The 22,574-nt window shown below is 44.7% G+C and overlaps 1 protein-coding gene across 1 annotated transcript in view; it reads right to left on the bottom strand.

Moving 5' to 3' along the window:
- The window catches only part of DYM (dymeclin), a 272,964-nt gene that overhangs the window by 47,740 nt on the left and 202,650 nt on the right, over positions 1-22,574 (bottom strand). Inside the window, exon 15 of the mRNA XM_040421110.1 lies at positions 12,152-12,334. Coding sequence (XP_040277044.1) covers positions 12,152-12,334 — 183 coding nt within the window. The remainder of the gene's footprint in view (positions 1-12,151; positions 12,335-22,574) is intronic.

Below are 22,574 nucleotides of genomic sequence, written 5' to 3'. Positions count from 1 at the left end.
GGTGCACAGCTATTTCACGTGTTCAATGTTTTTTCACTGCTGAACATAGAACCACAAGAGATATTGCAAATCTGATTGCAGCACTCAATTTCTGAGAAAATTCTGGTCTTTGATATGCTACATGACCCGCTTCTCATTGGAAAAATTTGCCCTTGATCCAATATGGCGGCTTTCAAGATGGGGGCCATGTTCAGCACATAGCCTAAAAGATAGGCCCCCTCCTCCATTACTTGCTGGGGTATTCAGATATTTCATTTTCCAAATTTCAAAAAAGCTAAATTTAGCCTACTAAGAGAGGCCATAGGCCTAACTAACTGAGGCAAAGTCCTCAAAAATAAAAACACTGCCACAAAATGGGATATTTTTAAAAGCATCCTGAAATCTAATTGTGATAGGTGCATACCTTATGGGAATAAAAGGTTAATGAACAAAAAAAAAACAATGTGGATAAATAGAACTGTAAAGAAAGCAATAAATGACAAAAAGAAAGCATTTAAATCACTAAAACAGGAGGGTAGCGAGGAAGCACTGAAAAACTATAAGGAAAAAAAATTGAATATGTAAAAAACAAATAAAAACAGCCAAACTAGAGACCAAGAGATTAATTGCCAAAGAGAGCAAAACTAACCCTAAATTCTTCAAATATAAATGGTAAAAAGTATAAATCTGAAGGTGTCGGCCCTCTACAAAGAGCGATGAGGAGAAAGCAAAGCTATTTTTTTCTCCACTGTATTCACTGAAGAAAATAAACTGTCAGATGAAATGCAGAATGTAAAAGTAAATTCCCCATTAAAAGTGCCCTGTCTGACCCAGGAAGAAGTACAGCGGCGTCTTGAAAAGATTAAAATAGACAAATCGCCAGGACCAGATGGCATACACCACCGTATCCTAAGAGAATTAAGTGATGTCATAGCCAGACCTTTATTTCTGAGATTTAAGGACTCTATACTGACAGGGAGTGTTCCACAGGATTGGCGCATAGCAAATGTGGTGCCAATTAGGGATTGACCGATATTAATTTTTTTAGAGCCGATACCGATAAAGCCTTGTTCACACATCAGTTTTTTGATCAGTTACTTCCATCACTTATTGTGAGCCAAAACCAGGTGTGGGTTATAAACACAGAACTGTTGCAGATCTTTTCATTATACCTTATCTCTGAGTAGCCTCCACTCCTGGTTTTGGCTCACAAAAACTGATGGAAATAACTGATCAAATAACTGACGTGTGAACAAGGCCTTATCTGTGAACTTTCAGGCCGATAGCCGATAATTTATACCGATATTTTATATCTCATAATATATATTATATTAGTTGGTAGTCACTGAGGTGGTGGAAATTTGCATTTGGCACTAGTATATTATAAATTAATAAAGCCCTTAGTTGGTAGTCAATTTATAATTTACATTTATAATATACTAGTGCCAAATGCCAATTTACACACCATCCCCCCTCCTCACTGACTTTATTAACCCCTATCAGACCTCAGATCAGCCCTTTATTAACCCCTATCAGACCTTTATTAACCCCTATAAGACCTCAGATCAGACCTTTATTAACCCCTATCAGACCTTTATTAACCCCTATCAGACCTCAGATGAATAAAATAAAAAACTCCTCACCTCTCCTGCGCTGAGGCTCCTCTTCATCCCTGGGTCCGGCGTCTCGCTCCCCTGTGTTCTCCGGCCTGCACTGCACTGTCACCTGACAGCGTGCAGCATAAATTTATAGTGCGCGCACTACGTCCCGGCGCTGTACGGGATCAGGACAGTGCAGCGCGGGCGCCATCAAAGAAGACCAGGGAGGGGGAGTATCGGAAGCGCTTGCTGCGCTTCTTCCCCGCTCCCTGCACCCGATACATAATGGAAGCGCTCACTAGTATTCGCTTTATACGCATTATCGGTATATCGGCAAGGTTAGATGCCAATACCGATAATGTACAAAATCCTGAATATTGGCCGATAATATCGGTACTTCCGATAATCGGTCGATCCCTAGTGCCAATATTAAAAAAAAAGTCCAAAAAACAGACCCTGGAAACTATAAGCCGGTAAGTTTAACATCTGTCGTGGGTAAACTGTTTGAAGGTTTTTGAAGAGATGCTATCTTGGAGTACCTCAAGGAAAATAAGCAAATAACGCCATATCAGCATGGCTTCATGAGGGATCGGTCATGTCAAACTAATTTAATCAGTTTCTAGGAGGAGGTAAGTTCTAGACTTGACAGCGGAGAATCAATGGATGTCGTATATCTGGACTTCTCCAAAGCATTTGACAGTGTACCACATAAAAGGTTAGTATATAAAATGAGAATGCTCGGACTGGGAGAAAATGTCTGTAAGTGGGTAAGTAACTGGCTCAATGATAGAAAACAGAGGGTGGTTATTAGTGGTACACACTCAGATTGGGTCACTGTCACTAGTGGGGTACCTCAGGGGTCAGTATTGGGCCCTATTCTCTTCAATATATTTATTAATGATCTTGTAGAAGGCTTGCATAGTAAAATATCAATTTTTGCAGATGACACTAAACTGTGTAAAGTAATTTACACTGAAGAGGACAGTATACTGTATATATACTACAGAGGACAGTATACTGCTACAGAGGGATCTGGATAGATTGGAGGCTTGGGCAGATAAGTGGCCGATGAGGTTTAACACTGACAAATGTAAGGTTATGCACATGGGAAGGAATAATGCAAGTCACCCGTACATACTAAATGGTAAAACACTGGGTAACACCGACATGGAAAAGGATCTAGGAATTTTTATAAACAGCAAACTAAGCTGTAAAAACCAGTGTCAGGCAGCTGCTGCCAAGGCCAATAAGATAATGGGTTGCATCAAAAGGGGCATAGATGCCCGTGATGAGAACATAGTCCTACCACTTTACACATCACTAGTCAGACCACACATGGAGTACTGTGTACAGTTCTGGGCTCCTGTGAACAAGGCAGACATAGCAGAGCTGGAAGGGTACAAAGGAGGGCAACTAAAGTAATATCTGGAATGGGTGGACTACAGTACCCTGAAAGATTATCAAAATTAGGGTTATTCACTTTAGAAAAAAGACGACTGAGGGGAGATCTAATAACTATGTATAAATATATCAGGGGTCAGTACAGAGATCTCTCCCATCATCTATTTATCCCCATGACTGTGACGAGGGGACATCCTCTGCGTCTGGAGGAAAGAAGTTTTTTACACAAACATAGAAGAGGATTCTTTACGGTAAGAGCAGTGAGACTATGGAACTCTCTGCCTGAGGAGGAGGTGATGGTGAGTTCACTAAAAGAGTTCAAGAGGGGCCTTAATGTATTTCTGGAGCGTAATAATATTACAGGCTACAGCTACTAGAGAGGGGTCGTTGATCCAGGGAGTTATTCTGATTGCCTGATTGGAGTCGGGAAGGAATTTTTTTTCACCTTAAGTGGGGAAAATTGGCTTCTAAGTCACAGGTTTTCTTTGCCTTTCTCTGGATCAACTTGCAGGATAACAGGCAGAACTGGATGGCCAGATGTCTTTTTTCAGCCTTATGTACTATGTTACTTTCATTTCTGAAATAAAATGGAGTCCTGCCACTTTTGACTCACCCTGTAGTTCTCTCCTACCCTGTGGATAGGGGATAACTTGTTGGAATGGAATACGCCTTTAACTTTAAAAGGGTTCTTTACCTCACAGCTTCCTGCAGGCCAGTGATGTCAAGACTATGTCACGTGGCCTGGGCGCAGCTCAGCCCCATTGTATTCACCATATAAAAGGTGCTCTTCCCCCCCCCCCCCCAAAGTGGGGGGAAAATGTCAGGGTGTCTTATGGTGCGAAAACTAAATGAGCACTTCCATTGTGGAAGTGCTCATTAGTACAGGAGGACTGGGGAGCGGTGAATGCAGCACTCCCTGTGTGGGCTCTGTACTCCCACTCCCACGCTGTGCTGTGACATGTGTACGTTGGCGCGCTCTGTGACCCCATGCTGTGTGAAGTCGGTTCACAGCACAGCAGAAAGCTGGATTTCAGGAGCGGTGGCAGTGGCATCCGGAGCAGGAGAGGTAAGTAGATTTATTTGTTTGCTTCTGATCTGAGGTCTGATTACCTTGGAGGTCTGATTGGGGGTCTTTGAAACATTGGTGTCTGATTATATATACACATATATATACACACACACACATACACAGGTGAAACTTGAAAAATTTGAATATCGTGCAAAAGTCCATTTATTTCAGTAATGCAAATTAAATAGAATTGCATTAATGCAGCTTAAAATTAGGAGTTTTGTGAAAAGGTTCAATATTCTAGGCTCAAAGTGTCAGACTCTAGACAGCTAATTAGTCCATACCCCCTGAGCAAAGGGGACCTGAGATTGTGACTTTGGGGTTTCATAAGCTATAAGCCATAATCATCCAAATTATAACAAAGGATTGAAATATCTCGCTTTGCATGTAATGAGTCTCATGTGTTAGTTTCCCCTTTTAAGTTGCATTACTGAAATAAATGAACTTTGCACGATATTCTCATTTTTTGAGTTTCACACATACATACATACATACATATATATATATATACACACACACACACACACACACACACACATATATATATATATATATACACACACACACACACCCACACTGCAGGGGCGTAACTACCATAGCGCCAGACCATGCGACTGCTATGGGGCCCAGGGCAAGAGGGGGCCCAGATGGGATCATCTCCTCTTCTACTAGGGGTGAAAACTTGGTCAGGACTCTATCCTCTAAATAAACAACTTTTAGCAAACGAGGCAGTGGACAAAATGGCCCAAGGGACATTGAAAGGGGTTTAGGCAGAAACCCTTGTGTCCTGTGTGGGGGGGGGGGGGCTGGTTTAATCCTTGCTTTGTGGCCCTTACTTCTCTATGTACGCCACTGCTACACAGTGAAGTAGAATCAAGTTTTTCTTGGCAGAGGAAAGGGATAGAAGAAAAACAACAATTTCTGATTCTTTGGGGTAATATATATAAATATAGTTTTTGCTACTTTTACACAATAAAATCAGCTGCCATATTCTGAGCCATGACATTTTTGTGTGTTTGTTCTTTGCAAATTAGAGCTGACATTTCCATTACTACTAATGGTTTTCTATTTTTTGACATAATAAAAAAAATGTAATCGGTAAATCAGTTTTTGTGCTTTTTATTTATATATATTTTTAAATTCACATAATTTGAAACATATTTGTTACTTTTATCCCACTTGGGAGCTATAAAGGGTTTTCTAGTAAAAATTATTTAATAAGTTCCTGCAGCATGGCCCCCGAAACAGAAGATTCATACTTACCTGCTCTACGCCTTCCAGTCCTGACACCGTTTACATCCGGCTGGGCATGCACCGTTCCAGCCAATGACTGGCTTCAGCAGTGACCACGCTCATAGCCAGAACCAAAAGACAGAGACCTCGGGAGCAGCGTGGAGCAGGCAAGCATGAATTTGCTTCAGAGGCCATGCTGGAGGTGCTTGTAAAAAAATATTTTTACTGGAAAACCCCTTTAAAGGGTCACTGTCCTGTCACAAAACCTTTCATGTGTCATAGAGGCATATCAAAGGTTATGATTGGTGGGGGTCTGAGTGTTGAGACACCTGCCAACCGGTAGAATGAGGAGAGAGAAGCGCTCGTATATCTAACTTTGTTCTCCAGAAGACGGAACAGAGATGGGCCCACAGACTTTCCATTGAGCCCGTATCCTGCAGTGACGAGAGAGTGTGTGCTACGCGAGTGCTTCTCTCCTCATTCGAGCGGTGGGGGTCTCAGCAAGTGATGGCCAAGAGCGTCTATGTGCAGCAAGGAGAGAGAGTGTGGTACGTGAGTGCTTCTCTCCTCATTCTAGCAATGGGGGTCTCAGCAAGTGATGGCCAAGAGTGTCTATGTGCAGCAAGGAGAGAGTGTGTGCTACGTGAGTGCTTCTCTCCTCATTCTAGCAGTGGGGGTCTCAGCAAGTGATGGCCAAGAGCGTCTATGTGCAGCAAGGAGAGAGTGTGTGCTACCTGAGTGCTTCTCTCCTCATTCTAGCAATGGGGGTCTCAGAAAGTGATGGCCAAGAGCGTCTATGTGCAGCAAGGAGAGAGAGTGTGTGCTACCCGAGTGCTTCTCCTCATTCTAGCAATGGGGGTCTCAGCAAGTGATGGCCAAGAGCGTCTATGTGCAGCAAAGAGAGAGAGAGTGTGCTACCTGAGTGCTTCTCCTCATTCTAGCGGTGGAGGTCTCAGCAAGTGATGGCCAAGAGCGTCTATGTGCAGCAAGGAGAGAGAGTGTGCTACCCGAGTGCTTCTCCTCATTCTAGCAATGGGGGTCTCCGCAAGCGTCTACGTGCAGAGAGTGCTCTAAGACATTAGCGCTGCAGCCCCTTGATTCTGAAGACTGGCGGGGGTGCCAGCAACCGGACTCCCACCAGTAGACGACTGAATATTTTGACAACTCCTGAAACATGAGCTAATGGAGCGTCCTACCCGAGGGGCTCAGACCCTGGAATCGCTCACCTTGTACAGTTTAGGATTTGCTTTAGAAGTGACATTTTGCATGGCAGCTCGGCCTGCAATGGGATGTCATCAGATCTGCTGCTGTCAGGTCATGGGCAGAGTGTTGCATTTCAACGAAGAACCAAGACATTCTCCAGACAGGCAGGGTTTCCTCTGCACCCCCCGACCCCCCCGCTCCATGAAAAGTGAACACGGCAGAGACAGGGATACTACGGATACATCCTCAACTGTGGTCTCCGCAGAACTCAACATGAAAAGGTTACTGAAACATTTCCCAGATTCATGCGTCTGCTGTGGTTTGGAGCTAAATTCCGGGAGATTTCATTGATTTTCTGTTGGGGATGAATGCAATGGGTTTCATGTCTTCTGCTTTACACAACATAAGTGCGAAGGATATGAACCAAAATGTAAAAATATCATAAAAACTTAATCCCCAATCACAGTGCTGCCATCTTTGACCATAAATGACAGAGAGTAGGCCCCATAATAAAAATAACAATGGGGCCGACCTACTGAGTCCACTGTTCGGTATGGCGTATGTGGGTCCCTGCTTAATATTTATCAGTGAAGACCCCAAAACATCAGTAGAATTAAGGGACTAGGGTGGTCTATCAAGCTCTGCAGAAGATGTCTTACTATAACTGGAAAATGGTTCTCAAAGCTGGACATGCCCTTTAACCCCTCGAACAGCATATCTCAGCAGGATCAACACTATTAAACTAGACATGCTGCCTGGTAGGGTAGATCCTGCCCATTAAAAGGATACCTGTTTTGTGAAAATCGGTTGTGGAGTTCCTGACAAAAAAGACTTTTCTTCTTTATGTAAATGTAGACTTCAGTGCACCCGGGGCGGGGCCTGGCCTCTTGGACACCTCAGCTTTTCAGTGCTGGCCACGCCCCACAGTGCACCGATGCCTCATTTGCATAAAGAGTGTTTTTCTCAGGAATGCTGCACAGGTCCGGTATAATTTTTTTTCGCCAAGATCAACCCTGCAAGGCAGGTTGCCTCATTTATTAGGGTTGGATCCTGCTGATGGCTGCTCTTGGAGGACGAATTACATTTTTTCATTTTCTCATCCTCACATTGCGAGAGCCATAAGTTTTTATTTTTTCCGTGCGACTAAGGCTACTTTCACGCTGGCGTTTTGGCTTTCCGTTTGTGAGATCCGTTCAGGGCTCTCACAAGCGGTCCAAAACGGATCCGTTTGCATTCGAATGCATTCTGAATGGAAAAGGATCCGCTCAGAAAGCATCAGTTCAGTCTCCATTCCGCTTTGGAGACGGACTTGGAGCGTTTTGGTGTCCGTCTGACGAAACTGAGCCAAACGGATCCGTCATGGCACACAATGCAAGTCAATGGGGACGGATCCGTTTTCTCCTACACAATCGAAAACGGATCCGTCCTCCATTGACTTTCAATGGTGTTCAAGATGGATTCGTCTTGGCTATGTTAAAGATAATACAAACGGATCTGTTCATGACGGATGCAGACGGTTGTATTATCTGAACGGATCCGCACAAAAAGCGAGTGTAAAAGTAGCCTAAGCCGTATGAGGGCTGTTTTTTTCTGCAGGGCAAGTTGTATTTTTAATGTCACCTTTTCAGGGTATGTACAATCCATAAGAAAACTTTTTTTTTACATGGAAAAAGCCCAGTAATTTTGCAATCTTTAGGCTTTGTTTTTTTTTGTGTTTGTTTGGGGCGGGGGGGGTTGTTGTTGTTTTTACAGCGTTCATTATGCATTATAAATGACACATTTTCTTTATTTGGCTAGCCGGTACGAGCGCCCAATGTTTTACTACTTTTGCACAATAGAAAAACTTTAAAAAAAAATGTTTTTGTGTGTCACCGTATTATTCGAGCCATAACTTTTGTTGGCACCAAACAACTTTGTTCCTTTTTATTACAGATTTCGGGAGAAAGGACTAATAAAAAAACAGCAAAGTGTGGCATTGTTTTTTAATTTACTTTTTACGCCATTAAATAATAATTCTCAAGTTCAAGTCATTATGGATTCAGTGATACCAATTATATATACAATATATATATATATATATATATACACACAAACACACACTTATTTTTTATATATTTTTTTTACATAATAAAGGAATGTGTAGGGGAAAAGGCAATTTTTTGCGTTTTCTTTTTTTTAAATATATATTTAACATTTTATTACCCTTTTTCAATTTTTTTTTTAGTACCAATAGGGGACACAACGATCACTGAAATACTATACTGCAATATCTCTGTTTTACACCGACAAGCAGCCTATTAGACCCTAACAGATGGCAAACCCAGAGGTCTCCACTGCCATAGTGACCCCTCAGCAACCTGCGATTGCGAGTGAGGGGTTTGAGGGACTGACCGTGGGGCTTCTTCAGATGTCGCAAACACCTTAGACACCATGGTTGCAATTTTTTGCCACTCAAGACTCACAAACTCCTCAACTAGGTTTCAAACTCCCTGTGAATAAGACCCATCAGGACACATGGATATTATAGTGCACGGTTCCCCCATCCTTGTATACCGTGCAGATACCTGCATGGACTCGGCATCCCTTGACAAACTTTGACGATACCAGGCAGGACTCAATGCGCCATTATATTACGGTTCATATCTGGAACTCTTTATATCTGTCACTATAATCAGATGGAAAAGACTGAAGACCATTTCCTCTCAAGGAGAAAAACAAAAACAGGAAGAGATTGTGGAAAAGCCTGAAAGCAAGACAAGATCACAATGAATAGATGGGCTATCCTCCATCTTCCTGCCGCTTGCTCGTCAGACGGACCCCTAACAGATCCATTCAAAGAGGAGACGTCGGGCAGCCACCAAGGCTCGCACGAGGAGGACACCTTCACATGGCCGTCTGCACGTATTTGGTTTGGTGGCGAACACAAAAACCAGAGCCGAGAAGCTTCATCCAGCTGAGATCTCAATAAGAACCTCCTCATTTATGTGTAACCCCCCTTCTGTGTATTCCGTGGCCTCCTGCACATCATTGACCTATGTGGAGACTTTATATAGCTTTTATTCATTTTTTCACTATAGTAAAGTACATTTTCTGTAATGACCCCAAAAGCCATGGGTACGCGTTGCAGAACTCGTCACCAAACCACTTCTGCCTGGTTTTGATCCCCTCCGCAGTACAGATGTCTATATAATACAGGGCTGAAAAATCTATTTTTCTAGTTCTGAGAAGAAATTCCAAGTAACCAATGACAAGCCAAGAACCGCTGAGTATAGGAAACATCTGCCTGTGGTGCGGGCAGTGCCTCTGACAGGAGGGCCGCTGGGTTTAGGCAGCTACTGGCAAAGGTATACGGTGACTCTGCCAAGAAGGTTTCCAATAAGGCACAGGAATAACCCATATATGTGTATAATCACTATCCAAATGCTTCTTTCCATGGACTAAGACGTGCTGCATATGGCGGTGTTCCTTGCAGGTCTTCTGTGTACCAGTTCAGGGTATGGCGTCTCATCCCATCTCTTGCACAATTTTTTGTATTACCCTTAAAGCCCATCTGTCAGCAGGTTTGTCCCTATGACACTGGCTGACCTGTTACATGTGCTCCTGGCAGCTGAAGGCATCTGTGTTGGTCCCATGTTCATATGTGTCCGGATTGCTGAGAAAACTGACATTTTATTATATGCTTACCATTACTCTTAGAGGCTCAGCTCTTTCTGCAATGGCCAAACCCTCTCCACTTTGATTGACAGGGACAGGCAGTGTAAACGTGATCATGCTTGCTTGGCCCTGTCAATCAAAGTGCAGAGGGTACAGCGTTTTCAGAGAGAGCGGAGTCTCTAGGTGTAATGGTAACGCCCCCGTTGCTCCTAGAGTCTCATTTGCATATATTAAAACATCATTTTTCTCAGTAATGCGGACATATATGACCATGGGACCAACACAGATGCCTTCAGCTGTCAAGCGCACATGTAACCGGTCAGCCAGTGTCATAGGTACAGAACTGCTGACAGATGCCCTTTAAAAAAAAACAAAAAACTACAATCTGCACATAAATGACATGGTAGTTGCTGAGGTCAAGCTATGAAGAGGAGCAGGCCAAGGGCATGAAGGTGCGAGGATCATGGCTCTCGCATCAATTCTGTCCTGGATTAGAGCTCGTCATGTGCAGATTTTTCTTGGATTTCAATATGAATTCCAATAATCTGCAACAATCTGCCCTACGGTAAATGTGGATGAAAAAAAACAAAAAAAACAAACAAACTAGAAAACATGCAGATTTTATGCAAAAAAATTAAAATAGCGGCAAGAAAAAGCGGATTTACTATTAAATATGTGGACTTCATCACCTACCTCCAGGGGGCAATTTCCAAATTTCTACAGGGGAGGTACAAGCTGTCCTTGTGGAGACCAGCCGGGTATGGAGAGTTAGTGGCAATGCTCCATGGGAAAATAATATGCAAAGTGGCATCTCCCAGAAAAAGGAGCACCGTCTCGCTAGTGCCACCTATGGGAAGGAGCTCCCTATGAGTCAATGTCCATCTTATTAGAAAGCCTTGGAACACGACAAGGGAAAATAGCCAAGCCCCTGCCCATATTCTAAGGCCTCTTTCACACTTGCGTTGTCCGGATCCGGCGTGTACTCCACTTGCTGGAATTACACGCCGGATCCGGAAAAACGCAAGTGAACTGAAAGCATTTGAACACGTATCCGTCTTCAAAATGCGTTCAGTGTTACTATGGCAGCCGGGACACTATTAAAGTCCTGGTTGCCATAGTAGTAGTGGGGAGCAGTATACTTACAGTCCGTGCGGCTCCCGGGGCGCTCCAGAATGACGTCAGAGCGCCCCATGCGCATGGATGACGTGCCATGCGATCACGTGATCCATGCGCCTGGGGCGCCCTGACGTCACTCTGGAGCGCCCGGGTAGCCGCAAGGACGGTAAGTATACTGCTCCCCCGCTCCCCACTACACTTTACCATGGCTGCCAGGACTTTAGCGTCTTGGCAGCCATGGTAACCACTCTGAAAAAGCTAAACGTCGGATCCGGCAATGCGCCGAAACGACGTTTAGCTTAAGGCCGGATCCGGATCAATGCCTTTCAATGGGCATTCATTCCGGATCCGGCCTTGCGGCAAGTGTTCAGGATTTTTGGCCGGAGCAAAAAGCGCAGCATGCTGCGGTATTTTCTCCGGGCAAAAAACGTTCCATTCCGGAACTGAAGACATCCTGATGCATCCTGAACGGATTTCTCTCCATTCAGAATGCATTAGGATAAAACTGATCAGGATTCTTCCGGCATAGAGCCCCGACGACGGAACTCTATGCCGGAAGACAATAACGCAAGTGTGAAAGGGCCCTAAGGCTTGTTAAAAAGTCGGACACTGACGCAGAGGAAGCCTCTTCTAGGAGATGGCACCATCGAGAGGGTTCACTTTCTCAACGAGATATCTCTGCATATTCTTTTCCAAAATAACTTCTAGCGCTTATGTCGTCCAAACCAAACGTTTTTGGCTGACATGAGGGTCTCCTGACTTTCCCATGAGAATGAAACTTTAGCGACTTTCTGTGGTGAATATTCGCAGTACCTGCTGCTGCTTACGCATGGTTCCATGTATGATTATGGGTCAACTATGGGTGGCTGAAATAACACCGCCACATCACTGCACTTACCATGTCTATATTCTGCATAATATCCTGGAAACACGGGTGACTCCGAAATTGTTCGAAGAGCTCTCGCTTGTATAGCAGGGCGTACACCAAGTTGGGGTTGTGGTGGAGGGAATTGCTCAGGCAGGAGTTTATGATCTCCAGCATCATTCGGATGACCTCTTCAATCACATTCAGGTCTTGTGCCTATGAAATACACAACATTATATAAGCAGGGAGGCTAAAAAAAACAGCAAAAAGGAACAATATAAAGCACCAGAATAGACACAGGCACGCTATAGCAGAGACTGCTTACTCTGCAGACTAGGCTCTATGGCAATAAGAAAACAGCAGAATTTAGATTGGGACGTGACCACAGAAGAAACATGACGGGATTCAAAAACTACAAACTGCAACGTTATTCAGCATAATGGCGGCTGAGACATGAGACTAAAATACTGGCGCTTGCACAGTGCATTGCTCTCTTACAATAGGACACTGGATTAATTTATTCTACCCACTTATATAGCGCTGACATTCTGCAGCGCTTTACTGACATCATCATCAGATAGAGAAGAAAACATAAGCGTATACCTAAATAATTTAAAGGAGTTATCCCATGATATCATATAGTACATGACAATCTCTTTCTAACAAAGCTAGAACCAGCCCTGTACCTCACATGGATCCAGAGATCTCCACATTCATTGCTCTAACTGTTATGCTAGATTTATTTTAAGCTGTCATCTCAGGGGAGCGTGTCCTTTCTCAGGGGGAGTGTCCTTTCTCAGGGGGAGTGTCCTTTCTCAGGGGGAGTGTCCTTTCTCAGGGGGAGTGTCCTTTCTCAGGGGGAGTGTCCTTTCTCAGGGAGCGTGTCCTTTCTCAGGGAGCGTGTCCTTTCTCAGGGAGCGTGTCCTTTCTCAGGGAGCGTGTCCTTTCTCAGGGAGCGTGTCCTATCTGCTGCAGTTGAAGGATGGAACGGAGCATGTGTTTCCGTCTCCATGAGCAGGACAGAGAAATTAGAAAAAAGAACTAACAGCAGGTGGCGCTGTACAGATAGATTTCAGTGAATAACTCAGTGGCTATACTACATTTTTAATTAGATGCAATTACAAAAGTATTGACCTACAGATGCCAATTTGAAAACTGTAGAATATTTTTTGTGGGACAACCTCTTTAACATAATAAAAAATCATCCAATAGACACCTGACTTTTACCGCCAGTGAAAGGTTGACTGACAACTCCCGCAGCTGCAAATGACAGAAGTAAACCACCAAACTATTATCATGGAGGACTGACAGCACATCACATATGGCATGAAGTCATTATGTGATCACATCTGAAACCTACGCTTGACATAAACGCCAGGTAAAGTGCTCAGCGTATACGGGGTTCTGGGGAACCTCCATGGGGCGGGTATATCCCAGCAGACTACACACAATTCCTTAAAGTGAATAGGCGTATACTTTTTCTACAATGGCAGCCTATGGGCGATGTATGCCTATATAGCGGGAAGCATCGCAGCTTTCTATCCGGACTAGGCAATCTCAGTAGCAGTGGCCATACTGGTGGTCACTCAGCTTTTCCAGAAGCGGATATCACTGAGCAGTATTTCCAACAAGAGTTCGTCTCAAGGACTTTTCCCATCTACTGAGGATTTGACTTTCCGATTCTGCTGTGTCACACAGGGTGCGCTGCCCTCGCGGTATCATATATCTGGCGGCGATGTGGCGCTGGTGTTAATGGTCACGGAGCCGGCAGACACATTTGTTTGGACGCTCTTGACATAGCACAGTGAGGGAGGAAACAATCAGGCCTCTCACAATGAGATAAAGGTAATTTTCTCTCCCAGAATAATGGGCTCTGCTAAGCGAAAGCCAAGTGCAACACAAGACTCAAAACAAATACCAATCAGGGGTTCAGTGCGTGGCACCAGCTTACCTCAGCGCTGGTCTGGCAGGACGGTCACAGCTGCACTAAATGAATGGGTGTCTCTCTGGTGGAATTCCTGCAATTCTTATGGGTTTTCTTCTGTTTGTCTAAGCCGGCCTTGTGTACATTATAGCAGGAACCTGGCAGGCCGCGGTTTTCAGCACATTTGCTAGCTGGCTGGCATTTATCGGAAGTGCAGCTTTAAATCTTGGTCGCCGCATTCCTGGACCCTGTGGGTCACTGGGTTGTGATGCTGGGCACGGAAGTCTAGGCTGATGGGCTTTGTCTTTGCCACTTACAGTATATGAGGGATTAGCAATTCCCTGGGGTTTATTCTTATTTACTTATTATTCTTTATTTACTTATTATTCTTTATTTATTATTTTTATTTATTAATTATTCTTTATTTATTTGTTATTCTTTATTGTCTTCTTTTAACTTTATTACCAGGATATGATGGTCTGTGCTGCAAACCATGGGAGTTGTGTGCATCCTTTGGTGCATAACTGGGCTTATGTGCCCTTCAGGGACCTAGAAAAGCTGGGTGGAAAACCATGTGGCAGTAGTAAAGGAGGAAAATGTTTTTAATTTAGCCTGCACGGGGTGCAGTATTTGATTATCCCTTCTATCTATTCTCGGAATTGCATTTTATGCATTTTTAGCAAAGCATGCACGCTCAGTCACTCCCCCCACAGGAGGACCAGAGCCTCTGCGGTAGCATGGCAGTATAGCTGAGACGACTCCTTCAGCAGGGAAATTAAAGAGAATCTGTCACCTCTACTATACGGCCCACCCGGAGGGCGGCATAGTGTAGTGACAGACCCGTTAATTTCTATAGGGCGAAGAGCAGAGAGAAGAGACTCATGGTCCTGCCCTTCCCTGCCTATGACGTGCAGGTTTCTTTCATGTTACACATAGGAATGACACCTGTCAGTCATAGGGGGCCATACGTCTCATCTCTCTCACTATACTATGCTGTCCTCCTCAAGAGCAGCATAGTATAGGGGGCAGGTTTACTATTTTGTCAGCTGCCAGAGGGTGAAGGAGACTGATGGGGCCCAGTGAAAGCCCCCAGCAGAATAGATGTTGTAAGCAAAAAAAAAAATGATAAGATTAGAAAGACTCATTTAATTTACAGCAGCTATTAACGGCCGGTCTTCTGGTATGAAAATGATTCATGGGATAACCCCTTTCAGATGGCAACACTTTAAGAAGAGAATAAAACCCAAGGACGCCCTTTATGACTTCCGTAATTCAACTAATTCATGGAATGATCACTTTCCTTCAGATTCTGGGAGACTTTTCGTTCACTGACATAAAGCATGAGACAGAGAGAGGACTGGCAGGATCTCCACAGCTCTCTCCCCGTCCTTCATTAACTAACAGGGCACCACATTTACTAAAAACAAAGAGTGGAAACTGATCACGTGACTTTGTGTCAGTACATACTGTATACTAAGGTATATACTCCACAATGGACACACGGGGCCAAACAAGCCCCAATACTTCAACCAGTCCTGCTGACACTATGATAAAACAAAGGTTCCCCACCTCCTAAAATTATTGGGCACATTTTTTATTGCTAAAGATTGAGATTATACAGACAGTAAAATTATTTTTCCAATTTTTGTACCCACATTCCTCAAAATAAAAAAAAAATAAAAATAAAAAAAGACATTTTGCCTAATTTTAATAAAAAATGTCTCGTTTGCTGAATGCTTCTCTGAAGGGAAAGTGCCAGCTAGATTTTTTTACTCATTTAAACCAGATACCGACAACTGTTTTATTTTCAGATTGTTGATTTTTTTATTCCATTTTCTGTACATGATTATGGGGGTGGCCATCTTGCTAAAGCTGCTGCTAACAGCACTGAGAGGAATGCTTTACAGCAGCCACATGGACGCCAGGAACCTGCAGACTGGACAGGACTTGTTGACTTCTATTCGAGTGTTGTGGGAATGCTCAGTGACCTGCGTAGAGGTCACTGTGCTGGGAGGGGGAGGAGGTGAGCTGTGTCCATCACCTATTGTGAATGGTGGATCCAGTGTCATCTATATACAGGTCATATCTGTCACTGTAATTCCGCCTGTAATGATAATGAGATGACTGCTGAGAAGTGATTTATGCGGTTCAGTGCTCGGAGTGAAAACTGCAGGATTTCAGGATTTTCATCCACCTTGTTTGGCACTTTAGGAGAGAGGGCTGTTTAGCAGAGGAAATTACAGTCAACAGAATGAGGTCCCGCCATGGTGTTAGGTTCGTCACAGTGGTATGACAATGAGATGACTGCTGAGAAGTGATCTCTACAGAACAGGAAGTATCAGCCTACTATGAGGTTCAGTGCTCGGAGTGAAAACTGCAGGATTTCAGGATTTTCACCCACCTTTACTATCATCAGAATAGCGTCCTGCCATGTTGTGGGGTTTGTTGTAGTGGCATGTTTCCTTTAAGAACTTGATCTCGTGTGAGCAGGCACGACATTGGGGTAACACTGGATGTTTGTGTAGGCACTTTCTATAGATCTTATCCTTAGGTAGAATTTCTTAGCTCATGCACTCTCATGCTGACAATATAAATAAAACGCCTGTGGGCACGTTCTTAGAAATCCCTTGTACAAGTCGAAGGCGAAGCTAAATATAAAACCGACCTCGCCCTATCTTCCTGCAGACAGACAAATATTGGCCGGAGCCAGATTACGTTCGACATGGAAAACGGGACATCCCGGCTTCCCTTCTGTTTGGCGACTAATGATGAATTATCGGAAACCCTGAAATAGGAACGAGCTTTCTGAAAAGACCTGATGCCGTCATGCCATGGCGGAGTATTCACCTTTGTGAATCCATATGTTGGCATCAACCTCTTGGGGTCCAATACAGTGTGGGTGCCCGATTCCACACTGGTACAAGTTAGGGTGGAAACCTATGGTTACTTCACCTCGGTCTATAGACCTGTGTTTGTTTTGGTGGTCAAGGTCAGGAGGGTCCTGCCATACAGATTTACTGGAAACCTCTGCTACTGAGATTACATCATAATTTCTGAGCGCAAGATCATCCAAGATCCACAACGCTCCTTATGATGGACGACTCTGCTTTGGAAAAATGTTTGTTCCATTCAACCATCTACCTCTGAATGCTGTATAATTGACCCCAGGGCTCCCGAAAAACCAGTAGAGGGTGTGAACATTGTGAAATGACGTGGACAGGGTGAGGATGTAGCAACAATTCGTTCCGACTAATGTATATCTGGACCACTGAAGCCTTTATCAGAAAAATGTAGGAATTTTTGGGTTGGCAACCATGAGGGGCAGCATCGGACTGAAGTCCCTTGGGCGCACCGGAAGAAATGATTCTGAGGGCCCATCCTCGGTGCATACAGGACCTTGAGGCCCAATTTTATTAGGGGTCCATTATCGTCAGAGCTTGGGCCCACCGGAGGATTCTCTGGTACTCTGGTGGGCCAGTCCGAAACTGATGAGGCGAATATTTCCATTATCATAATTCTGCTGGTTGCTTTTGGTCTACCAGCTTTCAGAGGTGATGAACCAACCTAAATCCTACTCCGTACTGATGAGGGGCAAGCAATGGATATCTGGCTTGACTATATTCCCTTCTCAAATGCCAAGGCTTGTTGGAAAGTTGGATCTCGACTTATAGGAGGCCACTTCCAATAGGTGGTGCTGGTGAGATGGTTCTCTTTCTTGGGAGATACTCGTTGGATCTGCACCAGCTCAAATAGAGTAGGAGTTTCCTCCAAAGCCCCCTGTGGTAGATCTGATGACATAGTGATAAAAGAACTGAGGTAGCCATCAAGGGGTTGCCTAGAATTTGATAAAGGTGGCTGCTTTCCTCCAAAGACAGCGCCACAATTGTCTGCAGGTTGTGTGTGGTACTGCAGGTCAGTCCCATTCACTTCAATAGAGCAGATCCGCAATACCAGACATAACCCATTGACAGGTGTAAGTAACGCTATGTCTGGAAGAAAGCAGCCATGTCATGTTTCTCTTATCAGGGACGTACATGACATATCCAAAGAATAAGCCAAAAATATCTAACGTGGGTCCCAGAGTCCGTCACTTAATTCCATAATGGGGGTCCCTAGATGATTATTCTGCCTAGTGAGATGCCCGCTGGCTGCCACATGGATGAGGTGGCCACACATGTGCACGGCTCACTCTGTTCCCATCTATGGGAGTCACAAGAACAGCCGAGCATGCTTTCTGGGCTAACCCCCATAGAAGTGAACAGAGAGCCGCACACGTGCACCCAACCCCTCCATTAACTCTCTATCTTTCTATTATGCAAAATTAGCTTTTTTGGAGCTGCTTTAGTCTAAAAACAGCGCCACACCTAGCTGCAGGCTGTGTGTGGTATTGCAGGTCAGTCCCATTCATTTTACTAGAACTTACCTGCAATACCAGACACAACCATCGACAGGTGTGGTGCAATCTTCAAAAGAAATCAGCCATTTTTTTCTAATCCTGGACAACCCCTTTAAGTTCACAAGTCCACTTTGCTTCACTTCCTCAATACACAGGGGATTCTGTAAAGGCGGTTGTCCGACAAAAAATACTCAACATTTTTCAAACCAGCACCTGTATCTGAATACTTTTGTAATTGCATATAATTAAAAATGTAGTATAGCCACTGAGTTATTCACTGAAATCTATCTGTACAGCGCCACCTGCTGTTTGCTCTTTTTCTAATTTCTCTGTCCTGCTCACTGAGATGGACGCACATGCTCAGTTCCAAGGACACGGCCCCTGCGCTGCCAGCTTGATACAAATCTAGCAGAACAACTGGAACACTGAATGGGGAGATCTCAGGATTCATGGGAGGTACGGGGCTGGTTCTAGCTTTGTTAGAAAGAGGTTGTCATGTACTTTAAAACAGAAGATTGAAGAAGCAATGCCTCATTAACAGATTACCAGCAATTAATACAGATGTTGTTTACTCCCTGAAAACCTTTCCCTAAACAATGGTGTAAAAAAAATGAAAAATATATGAAAAAAAATGAAAAAAAGGCGAAAGATGGATTAGTGCAAATCTGATGAGGCGTGCGGCATTGTACATAGGTTTCCCTTTATATGGAGCCAGTGGGACAGAACGTCCTCGCGCATCCCCGGAGAGATTACGTTGCGCATTTAACAATCGCAGCTCTCATTTTCCACAATGCTTTACATTGTGGGGGTTAAACCTCTTTCGAGGGCACGGTTGATATTGGCGGGCTGCATGGGAGGTCCGCCTGGCCAGATGAATAGAAGAGCAGCTCCGCCAGAAACCCGACACTAACCCCGGAGTGCAGGGGACTAAATGAATACTTTAGCTGAATGACATCTGAAGAACGCTGCAATTACACAATGGCATGTGAGCTAAACACCGGGGATGGGCATGAAACCGCGCGCAGGGAAAACCGCCTACAGGTACGCATACTAGTCACGGGCTGATGATGCCGACATGTCCGCCGCCTGACATACAGTCGCTGCTCTGCAACAGGACAGGATGCCATTACATCAAGTGATTTACTAATAATGAATAAGGTTGCTGAGGGGGGGATCATGGGTGTTTAGGCAGCCGGACCACAGTGACAAATGCTGTCAATTCCATTTCTGAGACACGGATCAATCATCATTGTTGTATGGGATGCAATGACAGCCAAACATCTATCTAGAGCGTATCGGCAGCTTAATGGGGTTGTCCTGTGAAAAATATTCTGCATTTTTTAAACCAGCAAAAAGGACACATCCCCTGAGCTATGACAGGCAGAGAGCTGCAGCAGTAAGTACACATCCCCTGAACTGTGATAGGGAGACAGCTGCAGCAGTAAGGACACATCCCCTGAACTGTGATCGGGAGAGAGCTGCAGCAGTAAGAACACATCCCCTGAACTGTGATAGGGAGACAGCTGCAGCAGTAAGGACACATCCCCTGAACTGTGATCGGGAGAGAGCTGCAGCAGTAAGGACACATCCCCTGAACTGTGATAGGGAGACAGCTGCAGCAGTAAGGACACATCCCCTGAACTGTGATAGGGAGACAGCTGCAGCAGTAAGGACACATCCCCTGAGCTGTGATCAGGAGAGAGCTGCAGCAGTAAGGACACATCCCCTGAGCTGTGATCAGGAGAGAGCTGCAGCAGTAAGGACACATCCTCTGAACTGTGATAGGGAGAGAGCTTCAGGAGAAAGGACACATCCCCTGAGCTATGACAGGCAGAGAGCTGCAGCAGTAAGAACACATGCCCTGAACTGTGATAGGGAGACAGCTGCAGCAGTAAGGACACATCCCCTGAACTGTGATAGGGAGAGAGCTGCAGGCAGGAGAAAGGACACATCCCCTGAACTGTGATAGGGAGAGAGCTGCAGCAGTAAGGACACATCCTCTGAACTGTGATAGGGAGAGAGCTGCAGGAGAAAGGACACATCCCCTGAACTGTGACAGGGAGAGAGCTGCAGCAAAAAGGACACATCCCCTGAGCTGTGAAAGGGAGAGAGCTGCAGGAGAAAGGACACATCCCCTGAACTGTGACAGGCAGAGAGCTGCAGGAGAAAGGACACATCCCTTGAACTGTGATAGGGAGAGAGCTGCAGCAGTAAGGACACATCCCCTGAACTGTGACAGGCAGAGAGCTGCAGGAGAAAGGACACATCCCTTGAACTGTCAGCCCAAAGAGATTCTAGCAGACCAATTGGAGCAATGAATGTGGAGATCTCCAGATCCATGGTTCACACTTTATTTTTTACATCAATGAAGGGATCGCCCCTGTAAAGGGGTATCCCCATCCTATAAAGTGACTTTATAGTGCTGTACTCGGCTATCTCCGGAACTCCCATAGAAATGAATGGATCAGCTGCTCTGTTCATTTCAGGGGGGCAGCGATCTAATAGTTGTCTCCTATCCTGTGGATAGAGGGTAACAATGTAACTGGAATACCACTTTAAATCTGTATACACCACAGAATTTTAGAATTTCTTTAATATACCAGGAGGCCCAGGAAGAACCCAGGATGGCTGTAGATCATGGATTTGTGGGTACCCAACACACAGCACCACCACCGATCAGCTGAGCGCTGCGGCCTCCTCACAGCAAACCAAGTACAGCGCCGGCCACTGTATAGTGGCTGTACTTGGTATTGCAGCTTAGACCCTTCCACCTGAGTGGGACTGAGCTGCACACAGGCCAAGTGATGATGAGCGTGACGTCACTAGCCTAAGAAGATCGCTGTGGCCTCTTTAAACTGATCGGTGGGGATGCAGGAGTAGGACCCCCACCAATCAGACATTGATAATCTATCCTGAGGATTCTACTCCCGGAAAACCTCTTTAACTTTTATTAATTCTAGGGGTGGAAGGAGGAAAACAAAACAAAGCACTGCCATGGTTATTATTTGGGCACTATATAGCGGTATTATGTGATGATAGTATCACCTTCATACTAAAAACGTCAGACCTTGCTTGTCCCCCCGGTTTTCTTTGGGTGAAGGGTACAAGTTCAGGAGCCAGGACTGGAAGAATTCCAGGTGTGTGCGATGGCGAATCCGCGGGACGTTATCAGCCTATGATTAATCCTGCCCTTCCCTAGTCCTCATAAATCACTGTGTAATCCCGGCTGTGCTGTCGGCTGGGGCTGGCACCTCATTTTTTTCCCCTTTTTACACATTTAACATCCTAAATTACGGAGTCGTATGATGTAAGCTTCCTTCTCAGTTTTATGAAGAGTTTACAGTAAATCCACTTTCAGATAATTAAGTGCATTTGTAGCTGCTTAAAGGAATGGCCCTGATCTTGGGTTTTATTAGATTTGGGGAGTTTCCAAAACCAAACTGTCTGATTCCCGTGGGTGAGGAAATCGCCGGAAGAAAGAGGCAGAGAATGGTCTTTTATAGGACAATGCAAAGGATGGGCCCTTTACCTCCCGCCACAGGACACTGAGCTCTCACTTCAAGATGTATCATAAAGGGATGCTGCGACTGTGTCCGATCTAGTCCATGTCTCCATTTTCAAGATCTCTGCTTGCGCTACAAAGTCTCCGAGTCCTCTCTTATAACGAGACGTTGCACCTGCATTAGCAGGGCATGGTCAGGATGGGATGTTTCCATTCACCGACAGCAAGAATATAACATACCTACTCGAAAACCCATCTAATCTGAGTAGCAATTTTACGATGTGTCACTGTGTAGCCAAGGCTTTAAAGGGTATCTGTCACCGGGAAATTCACTGAGAAACCTGGCACAACGAGGGTCATTTATAAAGACCGGCCAGTACTGTATTAAAAATATGAATTTACGGAAATGACTGCCAATATATTGTAGGGCTATCTCGGTTAAATGTAACAATACCTTTCACTTTTGCTTCATCAAAAAAGTACTTTTAATCCATATGCAAGCAGGTAAGTGCCCCGTGGGACCCTTGCTCCTCCTGCCCCTCCCTCTCACTGACTGACATGGCCAGGCGAGAGGACTATGCAGGCTAAAGCCGACCCTGTGAAAACACAGAGAGGAAGAGGGTGGAGAAGCTAG

This window comes from Bufo bufo, chromosome 2 (assembly GCF_905171765.1).
Source record: "Bufo bufo chromosome 2, aBufBuf1.1, whole genome shotgun sequence".
In the NCBI taxonomy this organism is placed as follows: domain Eukaryota; kingdom Metazoa; phylum Chordata; class Amphibia; order Anura; family Bufonidae; genus Bufo; species Bufo bufo.
This window is presented reverse-complemented; position numbering and strand designations above follow the sequence as displayed.